At 30.8% G+C, this 18,509-nt stretch overlaps 2 protein-coding genes across 3 annotated transcripts; one reads left to right on the top strand and one right to left on the bottom strand.

Annotated features, from left to right (window-relative positions):
- Positions 1-746: 746 nt before the first annotated feature.
- LOC121207885 (PHD finger protein ALFIN-LIKE 2) lies at positions 747-4,139 on the top strand. Of its 2 annotated transcripts, XM_041078390.1 has the most exons (5): positions 747-1,054; positions 1,160-1,192; positions 1,741-1,963; positions 3,426-3,546; positions 3,652-4,139. In XM_041078390.1, the coding sequence occupies exons 1-4, from the start codon at positions 967-969 to the stop codon at positions 3,532-3,534; spliced, it is 453 nt and encodes a 150-aa protein (XP_040934324.1). In that variant the 5' UTR covers positions 747-966; the 3' UTR covers positions 3,535-3,546; positions 3,652-4,139. The 2 variants fall into 2 exon arrangements, with proteins under 2 accessions (XP_040934324.1, XP_040934325.1); XM_041078391.1 differs by having other exon boundaries at positions 766-1,054; positions 3,426-4,139.
- Positions 4,140-11,132: 6,993 nt separating this feature from the next.
- LOC107931749 (probable 2-oxoglutarate-dependent dioxygenase At3g111800) lies at positions 11,133-14,848 on the bottom strand. Its single transcript, XM_016863678.2, has 3 exons — positions 14,196-14,848; positions 13,748-14,078; positions 11,133-11,626 (listed from the first exon to the last, which is right to left on the bottom strand). Exons 1-3 carry the CDS (start codon positions 14,702-14,704, stop codon positions 11,372-11,374), a joined length of 1,095 nt encoding a protein of 364 aa, XP_016719167.2. The 5' UTR covers positions 14,705-14,848; the 3' UTR covers positions 11,133-11,371.
- Between the last annotated feature and the right edge of the window lie 3,661 nt (positions 14,849-18,509).

The raw sequence follows: 18,509 nt of genomic DNA on the forward strand, positions 1-18,509 counted from the left end.
AACAAATACGAAAATGACTATTGTTTCATAAAACTAAACGAAGCCTTAGTTCATTTTTTTTTTGGTTATATAGCTTAATGGCTTAATGCATAATTTGATACCTAGGTTTTGACACTTTTTTAATGTGGTATCTATATTTGGCAAAAGTTATATATTTTTGTACATGAAGATAACAATGTTAACTTTTTAGTGTTTAATTCGGGTTTTAAAGTTAATTTGATGAAAATTCATAATTAAATAATAATATTAGAAATTAAATTTCGGCAAATCAACACTAAAATATAAATTGAATCACATTCTTTGGACTGTATTTGACAAATTAAATGCAATATTAAATAAATTCACAATTAACACTAAATTTATTATATTAACAAAATCATAAAAAAATAAAATCTAATAATTGCTAATAAACTTTTGTAAAATCAATCTTAAAACCCAAATTAAACACTAAAAAAATTAATACCGTTATCTTCAAAATATATACTTTTGTCAAATATAAATTGAATTACTATATTAAAAAAGAGTGTAAAGCTAGAATACTAAATAATATATTAAGCTTTTTTATTTAAATTTAACATAAGTATTTTAATGTTATTAATAATTCCATCTAAATTTTGGAAATTGAAAAGTATAAGGACGAAAGTCTGGAAATAAAAATAAAGTGACTAAATTACAAATTTACAAAAAGTCGAAGGACTTGAAGTATACTTTAACCAAAACTAATCTACCTGTTTTTGTTTTGTTTTGCTGACAGTTCAATATACAGACAAATCCTCCTTTCCCTTCTTTCTCTCCTCTTGTCTGTTTCCGTACAACTGAGCTTCAAAAACTCTTTTTTTTTTTTTTTATTAAACTTCTTTCTTTTAGTCTTTGAATTAAAGTTTGGATTTTTCATAATTAATCGATTTTTTTTTTGGTTGGGAATTAAAGAAAATTACTTTTAGAAATTTAGAAAAATAATAATTAATGGCTTCTTCTAGTCTTCGTACCGTTGAAGAGATCTTCAAAGACTATAATGCTCGACGCTCTGCTCTTGTTCGTGCTCTCACTTACGGTATTGGATTTCCCCCTCCTTCCGTAAAGCCTAATTTTGAATTCATTGAATTTCTTCTTCTTCTTTTTTCGATTTTTTTGATGTTGTCGTGTTGTTTTGGATCAGATGTAGATGATTTCTACTCGCAATGCGATCCAGGTCAGTTTCGCTTCTTCTATTTTTTCCTTTGTTTGTTTGCTGAGAAAATTGACGGGAAAGTTGAGATGAACTTTATGTTTACTTGCAATGCGTTTAATTTGAAATTTGAAGTGAGAGCTAAGTAGTCTCTAGGTGATTGGATCGAGCGGGTTCGATTTTGAAGCTGAGTTTCTGTTTTTGCTTAGATTTTCTCCCCCTGAATGCAATTTTTCTCAACTGCTTCAAAGTTTTTACTTCGATTTTCAGTGTTTTACTTTGATTTGAGGTAAAATTGCAATGGAGTTGCTTTTTAGTACAGGAAGTTGACTGAATTTGAAAGAGAAAAGTTTTGTTATAGGCTTTGGTTCATCGTTTTAACCTCGGCCGATCGATTTAGATGCGAATTTGTTTTCTTGCCATTGAGATTTCAAGGATTTTGGTCATGGATGTCAAATTAAGTTGAGCATCAAGTTCCGAGTTGTTCTTTTTATAGGCTTTAGAAATCCATGATTTTTTGGTTGCAGCTTTTGGTTTTCTTTATCGAAGTGTTTTATTTTGCCGTTTCTCAGATAAGGAGAATTTGTGTTTGTATGGACAACCAAATGAGGCATGGGAGGTAGCTTTACCGGCAGAGGAAGTTCCATCGGAGCTCCCCGAGCCAGGTTTGGGTATTAATTTTGCAAGAGATGGGATGAATAAGAAAGACTGGCTATCGCTAGTTGCTGTGCATAGTGATTGTTGGTTGCTTTCTGTGGCATTCTATTTTGGTGCTCGCCTTAATCGCAATGAAAGGTACGTTGTTCTCGCATATGTCTTCTCTCAACTTGAATTACAATTGTTCTTTTTTTAGTCCAACATTGTGCTTATTACCTCTGTTTTAGCCTCTTGTACTAAACAATTAGTATATGAATTATTTGACTTCACATACAAGAAAAATGAGAATGGAGAATAGTGTGAGGATGGAATTTGAAAAATTAAACCATCGGCATAGTGATATTGGTGTTAATTTGGAATACTTGATATATATATATCGGCCTCTCTCAGAAGAAATGTTCCCTTATTTGGTGGAATTTATTCTATGAAATCTATCATGAATGTGGTATATTGCAAACTGGGATTTTATAAAATTTCCGATTCTTCTTTATTGGATATAAATCCATGAATTTATGGTTTTCTATGAGTTTTCGTATGCCCTTGTAGATGTTGTTCACTTGATATTTTTGAGTTTTTGAAACCTGGTACTGTTATAATTGCATGAAGCCATTAGTATTATATTTGAGGTGGTTCACATTCATTAAAATTTAGCTAGTTGATGACATATTTATTCCGAATTAGACATCCCTTTTTTACAGCAGAGAGAATACCTTGGTGGAGTCATTCCTTGGATCATAAGGTGTGAATCTGGAGATGAATACCTTCTATCTTAATCTCATGGATCCTTTTAAGTATAGACCACTTTCTCCTTTTTATCTGATGTTTTCATCTTCTATCCTGAGATGCTAGTTCAAATGTTGTTCTCAAACTAATCTGTGAATACTACCCTATTTCACTAAATGCCACATACTACTATGACTAGTAATTTAATCGAATTAAGATGCTAAGCATTTAAATGATTGGTTTATTAATTAACATTCACTTTGCCATTATCGGAGTTTGTGAGAGGATTGTAGTACTTTATGTTTTTATCTGATGTAGACCGGGGTTGCTAGTTTGAAGGTGTCCCCAAACTAATCTGTGAATGCTACTCTATTCCAATAAATGCTATGTACTATTATCACTAATGATATAATCAATTTAAGACGTTTAGCATTTAAATGGTTGGCTTTTTACTTAATATTCACTTTGTAATTATCGGAGTTTGTGGGAGAATCACGGTCCTTCAAAGCTTTTAGTTGTTTAGGATTCCTATATTGGTAGTTTTGGCGCCTGCCTTTCTTGGTTTTCACATGTCTTTGTTTTGTAATTGTAGCATTACTCTAGTTCCTAAATAACTACAATCTATGTTACTTGGATTTGTGTGTCTTTGTCAGATACAGATATGCACCCGATTCGCTTATGGTTAGATTTTTTGAAGTTTTTCCATGTATTTACTGGTCATATCACTATACCTGTCTGTTAGACACAAGTACTTCAAGAAAAATAAATAGTCCAAGCCACATAGCCTATCATGTTGACCTTTTTGCACACACTCTCTCTTTTGAATCGTTTTCTTATGGAACTATTAATCATGAGTTTTGTGCCCTTCACTCAACAGGAAGTGCTTTTTTAGCATGATGAATGATCTTCCTACCGTCTTTGAAGTTGTAACCGGACAGAAGCCTGTGAAAGAGAAGCCCACAGTGGAGAGTGGAAGCAAATCATGAAACAGCACAAAGGTGAATATACGTAGCCCTCGATCCACAAGAATGTTGATGGAAGCAATGCAAACTGCTAATACAGTCATCATCGTCTTTTCACTTGCTTGAATTTTGGTCTTTCAGAGGTCAATCGATGGTCAACCAAGAAGTAATCCCAAGTTAGCCAATGAAAGTTATGAGGATGACAAAGAGGAGCAAGGTGATACCTTTTGTGGTAGCTGTGGTGGAGGTTACAATTCAGACGAGTTTTGTATTGGTTGCGATAACTGTGAACGATGGTACCATGGAAAGTGCGTTAAGATAACACCAGCCAAGGCGGAAATGATTAAGGTTTACAAATGCCCATCTTGCCAAAAGAAGGCTAGGCAGTAGCAGCTAATGGAGGGACGGGACAGATCCGTATTCACCGATGTTTGTCGTAAAATCTTACAGGTTCTTGACATCCTCCCTTAAATTTCAATACTTTACATGAATGACATGTAGTGTGGTATACGAAATGGATGATGCATTAGGCTTTGTCTTCCATTTTTCATGTTTCGGAATCAAGGGGACACTTAGGATGATGCATAAAAGCATAAATGGTTTCTAATACACATGTTCTTCGACCTCAACCGAGCTGAATCTTCAAGTTTCAATGTCATTTTTTAACACGATTTTCAAACGCGTCACGGAGACGGTAATGATCTGAACCTGAAACATCTGACCCGAGCTACTTGTACTCATACCAATCTAACTCAATTTGGTCATAAAAAGTCATCAATCCGAATTCGCACAACCTTAACCCGAACCAACTTTAATTTAAACTTATCCAAATTTAAAACTGACATAACCTTGAAATGATCTGAACCCGAAACAATTCGAACCCAACTTCAAATTAACCCGAATATTTTTTAGTTTTCTGTAAGATATCTTTGTTGATTTCCGGGTCATCCATCCTCTTTCTTTAAAGAAACATTATTTTGAATAACGTGACGTCAACAATGGCGTAATCATTTTATTGTTGGTGCATGAATTCGTCCACGTGATTATTTTCATCTTCTTTCTCCTTTTATACTTTAAATTGAAGTATTTATATCAATTAATTTTTATCGAATTCAAAAATTAAATTAAATTAAATTAATTCAATTGTATTTAATCCGTTAAGCTCGAACTTAAATATAATTCAGATTTTTAATAATTTGAATCTAAAATTATATAAATTCAAAATTATCCGAACAAATAAATTGAAACGACTCAAAACAATCAAAACTTGAGATCATTTGACTTAAAAAGTTCGATTTACAAATTTAAATGATCTAAACCCTAAAGTAGTTCAAACTCAAAAATCTAAAAATTTTTAAATTCTGATTAACTCGACCAGATTTATCCATTCAAAAACAATCAATTCCTCTGGTTAACAAATTTAAAACTAGGGATAAAATAACATTTGGTCATTGAACTTGACCACTAACTTAAGTCGGTCCCTAATTTTTTGTCCACATTAATCTCCAAACTTGGTAATTTTTTTTAATTTGGTCATTGAATTTTGATTTCATCAAGGTGTAATGGTGTAGCACTTTGAGATTATGTCATGTTATCACTTAAAATTTTAAAAAATAATAATAAAATCTAAAATAGTACAATAAAAAATATTTTTTAATTTAAAAAAAATCAAGTGATAGTGTAGCACAAACACAGAGTGTTATTCATGGACCAAATGAGGGAAAAGCTATCAAATTCTAAGACTAATGTGCAAAAACCAAAATGAAAAAAAAATTTACTCAGGGATTAAATGTTAAATTATCCCTTAAAAATACTATGTTTACTATTTCCTTAATTAATAAATAATAATCATTATTTTTAATTATATTGTTATGTCCTTATCATGGCTTAGATCAACTTTTTATTAATTTATTATTTCATTAAAAAATTTTAATTTATGCACGTGGGAATTGACTAGGAACAGTGCATTCGGGCTGACGCAAGCCTGTTTCCAAACAGTGGGCATTTGGGGCCATTATATATATATATATATAAAGCTCTCCCTTTCTACTCCATTACCCTCATCCATTGCCAATTGGTTATTTGTTCCGTTAGTATCGGTATTATTGTCAGTATACACGAACATATTTCGAGTATGTTAAAACGTATTATCCTCTTGTTTAAGAGTTAAGGATAAATTATGAGTAATTTTAGGCATTATGTTGTGATATTATATTCCTACGAAAATATATAATTTTACGTATTGTTAGTGAATCAGATCATGACAAGCTATTAAAATTTTAATTTCTAATGATGTATTATCATGGGAGAAGGTAAAAGAAATTAGGAGAGGCTAGAATTGAATTATAAACTCTTGGAAGGATTAAAATATAATTTTATTAATATACTAATTTATAGATTTATAATTTTTCAAGGGATCTTAGAAGAAATTTTACCATTTTGAGGGCTGTTGAACCAAATTCACACGCAATGAAATTCCTTGATTGAGCTATTTAAAGATGTAAGATGTGACAATTTTGTATGTAAAATTAGAGTTGCAATTTCTTTATGTAATTTGTCTATATCATAGATGTACACGTGTTTAAATATAACCAAACCAACATTTAAATTGATTGAAAGACTTGATTGGATATAATATTACTTTGACAACTACGGCAGACCTTCGAAAGTTTGGAATGTGCAGTTAAATTTAAGTTGAGTATTCAAAAATATTCATCCTCCCCACCTTTATGGAGATGAAAAAGCTTGAGCAGAGCCCCTCTAAGGGGTTTTTTTCACAAATAAATTTAAAAAATTATATACTAAAATAGGTTATCAGTTGAATTATTTACAAAAATTGTATTTTTTTTAGTTGTGCCTATTTTTAGATTAAAATATTTTTTAAAATTTTTAAATAAAATATTATTATTTTATTTTCCAGAGACCCTGTATAAATATGAAAGTAGTATAGGGCTAGGATGCGCCTATTTGGTAGGCGCGACTGGTTGTGCCTATCTGACAGGCGCGACTGGTGGAGCCCACAAAACACTAAACTAAACTAAACATTATATAAAAATTACATTAAAAAAAATCACAAAACACTAAACTAAACACTAATAATTTATATAACCTAATCATAAATTACTAACAAAGTAACTATAAAATTATTTTTTTTAAAAATAAATTACTAAAAAATCACAAAACACATAACTAAACACTAACAATTTATATAACCTAATCATAAATTACTAACAAAATAACTATAAAATTATTTTTTTTAAAATTCATTATTAAAAAATCACAAGTTCAAGTAGCTGCAAAGTTAACGAATTTCGAATAGGTTTCAATTGTAGTAAGCATACTTTAGTCAAATAATTGGGAAGCGTGCTAAGAAGACAATGGCGGTGGAGAATGGAGTCGTGACAACAGTTTTCGTTTACAATATTCCATCTTCCATGCATTGGAAAGGCTTGTGGGCATTATTTGGATACCATAGAGATGTTGTTGATGCTTTCATCCCTTAAAAAAGGTGTAGAATAGTAATAGGTTTGGTTTTGTGAGATTTAACAATGAAAGGGATGCGCGAAGGGCGATATTAAGGTTAAATGGTTTCTTTTTATTGGGAAAGAGAATCGGGGTGAAAATGGCTAGATATAATGGAAAAAGAAAGATTTGGAGGAATAATTCGGGTCAAAAGGTTCAGGAACAGAGTGTAGAAATAGTTCAAGAAGTAAAGAGTGAAGAAAGACTAAAAAATAATACACAAGTTATGAATACTGAGAAAAGAATAGTGCAATGTCATGTTGAGGAGGAACTGTTATGGAATTTACAGAAATGCCTGGTGTGCGAATCGAGTTCGGTATGTGACTCAAACAGTCTCAATGATCAAATAGCAAAATTTGGTCTTTGGAAAATAATTGTAAAAAGGATTCAAGGAAAACATTTTTTGGTTGAAATACCAGATGAAGAATTGATGGATTTGTTAAGGCAAACTGAATGGTCTTATTTGAAAGATTTTTTCATTAAAATTGAGACATGGTTGGAGAAATTGAAGATTAAGGAGAGGGTTACTTGAATCGAAGTATCAGGAGTTCCATTGCATTGTTAGAACTATGAAACATTTAATTGAGTTGCTGGGTTATGGGGGAAGCTGGTGTCTGTAGGTGAAAATTTAACAAAAGTCCATAATTTCGAAAAAATGAAGCTAATGATATCTTTAACTCAATCGAACATGGTAGATAAATTAGTTAACATGGAAGTTGGTGATAATTTCTTCCTGACCAGAGTAAGGGAAATGGGACTGACGGGGATGAAAGATGACAATTTAATCTGTAAGGCTAGGTGGAAGAAAAATGAAGAAGACATCATTTCGGAGTCTGGATCGGTGGCGAGAACAAGGCCGGAGATCCCTTTGGAGGGAAGAGAGAGCATCAAGTCTAGAGAATTATTGGATACCAATCTTGAAAATGGGAACAATATTAATGATTGTCAGAAAATGTTGGAATTGGTAATCGAAGAGACTGAGTCAGAGTATGTTTCCAATGAAATGAAAAAGGGAATAGCGGATGAAGCAGATAAATGATTGGAAAAGGCTTTGAAGGATGTAAGGGATATGGGCTTGGTTATTGTAGAGGATCCTTTAGAAGATCCAAAAGCTGGGGGAATTGATATTGGTTCGAACTTGGACGTGGGCTGTAGGAGAGCTGGAAAATCTAAATCAGTAGAAAATATAAGTCCAGTGGAAGGCAACATTAACAGTCAGGAAAATGAAACAGTTAGAGGTGAGTTTTGGGAGTCAAACCTGGAATTAGAAGAAGAACTGAATTAAGTTCTTCTTCGTAAGAAAAAAAAGAAAGGCTTGAACAAGAAGATACTGTCAATGTATGAAATTCAAAACAGTTTCTTAACATCAAAGGAGAGAAAGAAGAGAGACAGAGCCCTGCATAAGGAAAAAAGGAAGGGAGTATCGTAAGGATAATGAGAGGGTTGTAAATTTATCCCTTTCAAATTTAGATTTAAGTAGCAGAATGAGGGTGCTCCTTAGGAAAGCAAATAATACTTAGGAAATCAGAAAGAAATTGGGGTTCAGTGTTCATAGTGATGAAAAAGATGTAATCGAAGAAATTATGAGAGCGGAGATTCAGTAACATAGTTTTCGAAGTCACTGCAAGAGAGGTGATCTGGTTTCAGAGGTAAATACCGGGAGAAGAAAAACTAGATCAGTATTTGGTGTATGTGAAGAAAGGTGACTCAGGGGATGTTTGGGATTTTGGTGCATCAAAGGAGATCCAAGACTGCAAAATTTAAGAAATGTCGATAGAATGGAGAGAATTTTTGGTAAATGTGATGGATGATTGTACAGAAATATGGAAAGATTCAGACCTGTCGAGAAGGGTGTTAGGGATCGATTTGTCAACACTGTTTTGGGAGGTTTCATGGAAAGGTAATCGTTATCTTGTTGTTGGATTCACAAGGATTTATTATTAGGTAAAAATTGAAAGAGGAGGTGTGTGAAAAATTAAAAGAAAAGGGGGTTTTAGTGTAGTAAAATGGGACATTTTTACATGTATAATGCTTGATATGATGCAATTTTATTATCTAGAGGTTTTTTGGTGATTTTGTCCGAACAGAAGGTGGATTGTTTTAATTATTTCAAAATTGATGATTCATTTTGGTTGGCCTTCTATTCATGGATGTTTTATGTTCAATATGTGTGGGTTTACGAACGAGAATTGAGGTGGATTGATTGGTGGAGTTGGCTAGTGATTTGTTGTGTGGGTGGATGATCAATGTGGACTAGGGTATTGTTTAGGATACTTTTTCTTGGGTTGGATTCAATTCAATGTAGCGAGGGCTGGTTGGAGTGTGTTTGTGGATTGTGGATGAGGGTTGTGGAAGATAAGGGGGTGGTTTCGATTTATTTTCTGGTTGGTTGTACAATGGAGGTCTTGGAAAGGACGGTTCTAATGGCAATTAAGATGGTTGCAGTGATAGTTATAGAATTGATTCGGAAGGGGTAGGTTCTTTTTATTTTGGAATGCAATTCAAATTTTATTTAGGATTGGTTGAATTATTGCCGTATTCGGTTGTGGTCGTTTAGGAAGTTGTTTGTGATTTTTGAAGGATGGTTTTGGCAAGAGGCTGAGAGTCGAATTGATGTCACATATCAAGGTAAGATTGGAATGGCAGTAGACTTCGCTAAAGCAGGTTTGGTGAGGAATCCCTTGTTTTGAGCATATTGGTAACTTTGTTTGGGTTTTGTTGTTGTGCCCTATTTTGGGATAGTTTGGCTACTGTTATTTTCTTGTTTAAACTAGTATGAGTTGGGTGATCCCAACGTCTTTCCTTGTAATCAATTGATTGAGCAAAAAAAAAACACAAAATCACAAAACCCTAAATCACTAAACACTAACAATTTGTAACCTAATCCCATAAATTATTAACAAAATAAATAACTATAACAAAACACTAACAATTTATAACCTAATCAGAAACTACTAACAAAATAACTATACAATTATTTTTTTTAAAAATTTACATTACTAAAAACTCACAAAACATAATAATTTATAATAAATTGCTGACAAAATATTTAACAAAATAATTTTACATTACTAAAAACTCACCAAATACTAAACTAAACACAAAAATTTATAACATAATCCTAAATTACTAATAAATTAATAACGCAGGGGGGAGCTGACTGGACAGTCTTGTCAAGCGCAACCAGTCGCGCCTACCCGTCAGGCACGACCTGTTTCGGGTGTTTTTTACCCGTATTTTGACCCATTGACCATATTTTTACCTATATATAAATTTATATATTTTTAATAAAAATAAAATAATAATATTTTATTAAAAAATATTTTAATATAAAAAAAGAGTTGCATCTGTCAGATAGGTGCGACTAAAAAACATACCATTTTTGTAAATAATCTAATTGTTAACTTATTTGAGTATTTAACTTTTTTAAAACACATATTTAGGTAAAAAAAACCCCTCCAAGCCTATAATGTAGGGCTATAAAGTGTTACTGATAAAGCTTTGAAGTGCTCTATCAAAATGTGATTGAAGAGAATGTAGCCCTATTTTTATAGAGTTCTAGAAGACTTTATGGGATGTAATTAGGACAACTTGATTCAACAATCACTAAATATTTTTGTTTATACATTTAAATTTTTATATAATTAAAAATAATTTATTTTATTAATTATGGAATTAAAGGGCTAAATGACATGAATGGAGATGTAAAAGTGAACTAAGAAAGTGGCTTTAAAACTTCATTCAGTTTTTTATTCAAAAGACAAAAGGCAAATTGTCTTTGGAGTTCAAGGTTTCTAAAGACTGACCCAAGGTGGAAGCAATCATATAATGCACTTTATATGGTCCTAAATATCAATGGACAATTTTCTTTTTAATTTGTAAATTAAAAATAAATTACAAAAATTACATTTAAATACTAACTTAAGAATGAATTAAAAAGTTCGACGTGATCAATTCAAATTCAAACTTGATATATCCTTAATTTGATCGCAGAAAGTTAATAACAATCCACAATGGTTCAAACCCAAAATAGCTAAAACCCGAAATGACATGGGAGCCAACAGTCAACAACCCGAACTTAGAATGAATTAAGCTACAAATTAACCGAACCCAAAGTTTTCGTATTTGATTAATTTGAATCCCAACTTGCTCCAATCAAATTTAGTCATATAAAGTCAATAATCTAAACTCAGAATGACAATAACTAAAGATGGATCGAACTCAAAATGATCTAAATAAGTAATTTATAATTATTTGAATCAGAGGTTGACTCGATCCAAAAAGCTCGAATAACCCTAAAATGGATAAAACAATTCAAATCCAAATAATAATAATAGTATCAATGACATCTTGGAGACTTCAAAGACTCCACTTGGGATTTACCTTTAGGACCATTTAATCTAATGAAGAGCCTATATTCATCAAATGTCATTGGTGGATATAAAGCTGGTTTATCTGCAGAAACCAATTCTTGGACCGGTTTAATTGGTATATCACTTTTTGGGTTGTAAAAAAATGCCAATGATACCCTTTGCATGCCTGAATTTACAATCACTCTGTGCTCTACACTTTTGTAATTTGCATTACTTAGGACCTGAAAATCAATTATAAAAAAAATTATTTTAATAATCTAATAATTTTATTTAAAAGTCACATGATTATATGATATTATTTTATCGAGTAGAATAATTTCATATTTGAAATCCAATTCCTCTACTTTTTAGTTTCAAGAATTTAATCTCTTTATTCTTTTTATTATGTGGCATTTTTATTCTATAGTGAAAAAAACTTATAATTTCGGATTTAGAATAGAAAATCTAGCATCAGCATTTTTATTTTCTTATTTAACCTTCCATACAAGACAATATTAATTACTAGGGGCGAAGCCAAAACAATTTTTTAAGGGGTCCAAATGAAATTTTAATCTTTTATAATTTATATCTTTATAATTTTTAAATGATTAAATCGAATTTTATAATTTTAGCCTTTACTAATTTAAGATTTTAAAAATTTCTAAATAGCCTAAATAGTAATTTTTCATTTTAAGGGGGTGGGAGCCCTGCCAGCGCCTTAGATTCGCCTCTGTAAATTACATGGGTAATTTTTTTAAAATTTAGATGGTTCACATAATTCAATTTAGCGAAAGTTTTGTTCGAGCCTTCAATTATTAAATAAAAAGGTAGTGGGTATGAATGATTAAATTTTAAATGCTAAAAGAATAATTAAACGTTTAAAATTAAATAAAGAAAAAAAACATTGAGGGATTTATATCATATGACTTATTATAAAATATAGATACATGAACTAAAAATTTATTAAATATAAAATTAAAAAAAATTGAAAAAGAGGTGTATCAAACAAAAGGAGGAGGCTATTTTAAGTGGAAAACTTCATGGTGGGTGCACCTCAAAGGCATGTCATTGTCAAATTTTAAATTGGCTTAGCTTTCCTTTGTTGAATTATTGTATAGATGACATTATAAACATTAATATTTGGTTTAATTGTTAATTTGACCTTCGAATTATATTTTTTTATTTAGAAATTTTTTTAATAACACATAGCACTAGTAATTTTTGAGTAAAATAGGACTATGGATGAAGTCAAAAACTTTAATTAAGGGGGTCAAAGCTAAAAGGATTAAATTGCCTTACTAATTATTTTGGAGGGGTAAAAAATGAAAATTTTCTGTAGGTTTAATAGAAGAATTTAATATTTGAAAGCATGGGCGAAATTACCCAGCCTCTTTAAAATGGAAAATTTTTATTTAGGCTTTTTAAAATTTTAACACTTTCGCCCCTTTAAAAATATAAAAATTTGATTTAATCTTTTAAATATTATAAAGATACAGATTATTAAAATGGTAAAATTATATTTTTACTATCGTAAAAATTATAACTTAATTTCGTCACCTCGTAATTTTTTTTATTTAATTAATAGAGGGCCAAGGTCCCTACCTACACCATTGACGAAAATAATAATTTAAATATTAGAGTGGTGAAAAAGGAATTAAAAAATAAATAAAGAACAAAAACAAAATTTGAAAAGTAATACGTTTTAAAACACGTGGAACATGCAATATAATTAGAACATGGTAGAAGTTTCAAAGTTTTGTCTTTCCACAAATCTTTGTTTCTCATAGTTTATCCACTTTGTCTGTTTTTTAATGAAAATTAAATAAATATGTTAAAATCCTAAAAAAATTGTGTTTCTTTTAATGTTTCGAAAAGCTTAATTTTTTAGAAAATATCCAAAAACAGTAGATTGATTGATTCGTGTATATATTTTGACTAAAATAGAATATTTCTCTTCATTATCCTAAAATAAATTTTATTCAAATAATTTTAAAAAATTATTTTATGAACCATTCCTATTACATTATTTGCGAACTTTTTCTAATTATTTAATAATATTTTAATAATTTTTTTTCATGTCATTTACACATAATTTTAATAATTTTTTTACCTTGAATATTAAACTCAAATATTAAATTTTAAATCTTGAACTCGAAGAATTTGAGTTCAGGTTCGAGATTTGAAGTTTTAGGTTGAGTTTGAGATTCAAGCTAAAAGAATTATTAAAATTATGTGTTAATTATATGAAAAAAATTATTGAAATATTATTAAAAATTTAAAAAGGATTGTAAATGATGTGATGGGAATGGTTCATAAAATAATTTCGTATGATTTGGAGAGAGAAAAATAAAAAGAAAAATCACCTGAATTTGATCGCCGATGTTGACAATAAACGCATGACGAGCGGGTTTAACAGTTATCCATCGACCATTTTTTCGGACTTGAAGTCCAGGGGCTTCATGGTCCGGTAATAGAATGGTCAAGCCACCGGGATCTGAGTGCGACGATAAACCAAGAGTGAGGTCGGGTTGCGGACACTTGGGATAAAAATTAACCCTTAAACAGGCCCCGATATTTTCCCCACCAAATGCATTTTGAAGATGGCTTTCGTTTAATCCAAGGTTTATAGACAAAACCTTCATTATTCTCCCACCTAGTTTCACCAATTCCTTCCCATATTCATCAGTCACTTCCCTACATTTATTGAAAAAGAAAATCCAAGTTGGAATCCAAATTAAAGCGAAAGTAGACGTGCATGTGGAATCAATGAAAATGTCGTTCATGGTAATCCGAGAAGAAAATAGGGTTTACCTGCAGTAATCGGGAGAACCAGGCCATTTGTTGTAATCTTTAAGAGTTAAAGGAAGATAGTGAAGATAATAGTAATCACTCCAATCAAGAATGGCACCTTTCTCAATCCCTAATCTACTACCATAACCTTCATACGTCTTTGGTGAGTTAGCATAAGCTTGTTTAATCTCCATAGGCAAATGGAAGAAGCTCCGCCAAGTTTCCCGAGCTTGGTCCATTAAACCAGGGCTAACGCCGTGGTTTACGACCTGGAAAAAACCCCAATCCCGACACGCCGAAGAAATCCGGTCCATTGTTGATCGAGATAGCTCGGTTTTGTCGTCGGTTAAACCGGTAAGGTCGATGATCGGTATGTTAGCGTCGCCGTTTTCGCCGTTTTCGGGCCGGTTTGACGATGGTCTATCTGAAAGTGGTTTAACGTATCTATCAGGAATCATTGGTAAACCACTTTCGGACAAGGATTGAACACGGATTATTGGTTCAGGCCAATCTTGTAAATTGCTCATCATGTGAGGAAAAAAACACAAACAGTAACAGGAAAAAGAACAACGAAAAATTTAAGAGAAAAAAAGGGGTTTTTTAGGGACTTGAAAGTTGAAGAGATTTTATCAATGGAAGATAACAATGGAAGTATCTGTGCGTGTGAGGTGAGTACTGAAATAGACTGAAAAGAGAACGTGAAATAAATGGGATTTTTTTAATTATTTCTTTAAAATTTACACTATTCATCCAAAAATTATTATCTAGATTCTAAATTAGTCCTCAAACTTCAAAACATTAGCTTTTCACTTTAAATATTAGCTCTAAATATGACATGGAGCATATTTAAACACGTATTCATACATGCGTATAGACAGTTCAGATTGGACGTGTTTAAATTTTTAGAATAAATTATGCTCCAAGTCCATGCACTCTTTGTACATTTGAAATTTAGTCTATTTATTTTTCAGATTTAAAAAAACAAATCTAATCATTAGCGAAGGACCATTGCAAGATTTTTTCTTTTTGTTACATATTAATGAATTTAGCAAAAAAAAAAAAATTAATGGTGTTAACACTTGAGCCTAGATTTTTAAATTCAGAAAATAGGACTAAATTCTAAATGTAAGAATAGTATAAAGACTTAGAGCGTATTTTATCCCAAAATATTTAACACGTCAAATCCAACACATGTTTAAAATTTAAGCTATGTATTTTAAATACACATCACATCAATCCAAGCTAACATTCAAAATCAGAAAGTAGCATCTACGCTGATAAAAGGATACGATCAATACAATAATAATATTTTTAGAATTCAATTAAAATGTTTTAAAGTTTGAGTATCAATTTAAAACCCGAATAATAATTTAAAGATGTTTGGTTAATTAACCCAAAATTGTACTTTTTCTATAATGAAATAAACTATTTGTGGCTGAAAACTGATGATTTTTTCTTTTTAAATTTTGGTAAGTGGTGAAAGATAATATGTCCTTTTCCTACTTCAAACCCTACGATTTCTGTCGTAGGAATATTATCTCATTCAGAGGAAATAATACAGTACAGTTCACCATTATAAATGTTTGTATTTTAGGTTATTTAGTAATAATTGTATAATAATTCGAATCAAATCGGTCCATTTCGATAATCCGTTGAAATTATCGTTTTTTGTCTTATTTTTTTTATTTTTATCGATTTATATATATTACAAGATTGAACTGATTAGTCTATTAATTTTTAATTCAATCAGTTTAATAAGTTAATCTTATTTTATTTTAATAATATTGATCTTTAACGTGTTGAAAACGCGTTAATTTAAGTATAATAGTTTGTGAAAATAAATGGAGACCATGTGATTGTGATGTGCTTGTTAGGCCCTATTGATATGTGTTGGAAATTGACAGGCAAATATAGGAAAGAACACACATTTCCATCTTCCAAAACAATCAACCATTAATCAAAATGATATACATATACAGTAGATGCATATACATATACATATACACTATATATATGTATGAACACCATTGCGATTTGGGGCCCCATGAATGCGACCATGTTTCCATTTCGGCGCCGTGATCAACTTGAATATCTGCCCCACGCAAATTTCGAATATGTTTACTTGGGTCTAATTGTGGTTTTAATCCTTTTATTATACTGAAATTTCAGATTTAATCCTTTTACTTTAATTTCAACATTGCCTCTTGAATGGCGAGAACCAACATCACCATGTATCCTCCTTCATGACGTTTTGTCACCAAAGCTTCCTTGGTGACCACCATATTCGTTGCCTCCTCCTCCACTTCTGTGTGAATGGGCCTAGTTGACGATAATATTCCTTCAGTTAAGATTTCTTTCAATAGTGTCCTTCATAGCTTTCTCGTCACGAAAAATAATGAATTCGATTCATTACTTACAATTGTTCAAGGGATGATGTGAATTTTGTTTAAAAACAGTTTTAAGCATTCTGTTTATATGTAAATTTATTATTGGATGAACGGATTCCTATGTAATTAGTATAAAGGATTCCACACAAAATGGCCAGTAACAAGTAATAGTATTATTGATTTTGACCTACTAATAACATTATAAAACTAGAGGGACTAAAATTATATCAAATTAAAGTAAAGGGATTAAATCTTGAATTTTAACATATTAGAGGGACTAAAATAAAAATTAAAATCTTTGGGTTAATCAATTTTATAGGGTCATTGATATTGATTAATTGTTCCCCATTAATACTATAGTTAGCCTTTTCTATTTGTTTCTATTGATCCACTAAAGTTAGAGCAGTAGCTTCTAAATTTGCTTCAATAATTGACACATAAGAAGAAAAGAGTGTACGATGATATATATCTTAACGTTGGAATTTAAATATAATCATTGGATTATTTTCAATTGGGTATTTATTTTAAGATTTTAAATTGGTCCCATACTTTAAAATATTTTAATTGAGTCCTTAAAATATATTGGTATTCTTTCAATTAAGTTTTTCAATCAACATTAGTTATCAACTTGAGTATTAAATACTAACTTAGATCTTACGTGGAGTATATTTTAAACACATATTTGTACATATTGTAGGGACAGCTTAGAATATTGTCAAGTCTAAGCTATTCATGCAATAGGCATGAATGTTCTTTAAAAATTGATTCATATGTTTTAAATATGATTTACATTAAACCCCAGCTAGCATTTTAACCCCCTGAACCGATGTCTGTGCTAACAAAAGAAAAACAATTGATATAATATTGATACTTTGAAAACTCATTTAAAATGCTTTGAAGTTTAGGTGCTAATTTAAAAATTAAATAATAATTTAGAGGTGTATAGTGCAATTAGCCGTTTAGTTTAACATGGTAGGCAAGTAATAATTTATCCAAATTGCACTTAGGTAGACATATGAGAAAATAGAACTCATAACTACGGGAGTTAGGTGAGATGGTAAGGGTCTCTTCTACCTTAACCAGTGGTTGAGGGTTTGATCTTCGCCTTGAGTATGGAGCAGCTTTAAAACTCGTGGCTAGTATTTACCCCTTTAATGTGCCTACAGAATATTTTTTTAAATTTTATTAAATCCTTGAACTTATTAACTTTTGTCAATTTGGTCTTTAAACTTTTTTATCCATATTAATCTTGAAATTTGGTAACTTTTCCCTATTTAATTTCTGAACTTAAGTTCCGTTAAAGTATGATGATGTGACACTCTAAAGTTATGCCACATTATCACTTAAAAATTTAATTTTTTATATAAAATAAAAATATTTTTTTAAAAAAAATTTAAGTGATAACGTGACATAAGCATAAAGTATCATGTCATCATATCTTAATAGAACTCAAGTTCAATGATCAAAATGGAAAAACTGTCAAATTCAAAAATAATGTGGATAAAAAAATTCAAGGACCAAAATAAGTTGAGGGGCTAAGTATTATATTATCCCATTTTATATTGTCTTAAGAGACAACTCGTACATCACGAAAACTCAAGATCAATTGTCCCACTAGCTCAAGCTGTTTGCTAGTTGGGTTTTAGGGACCTCAAAAAAGTGAAATCTCATGGGATTACAGGATTTCTTTTGTCACTGTTTATCTTATTGGCCCATGATGGAACACACATCGAATTCACGTTCAGAAAATTTTGGCACAATCAATTTTATGGTTTTTTACATATGTGAAACACATGCAAAAACAAAATTATTTGAAGTGTCAGCGATAAATTACTGTAACAACAATAATGTTAAGGGAAAATTACAATTAAGATCATTAACCTATTAATAAATTTACGTTTTGTTCACTCAATTTTAAAAAGTTATAAAATGGTCACTGAACTTTTCA

This window comes from Gossypium hirsutum, chromosome A10 (genome assembly GCF_007990345.1).
Source record: "Gossypium hirsutum isolate 1008001.06 chromosome A10, Gossypium_hirsutum_v2.1, whole genome shotgun sequence".
Lineage (NCBI taxonomy): Eukaryota > Viridiplantae > Streptophyta > Magnoliopsida > Malvales > Malvaceae > Gossypium > Gossypium hirsutum.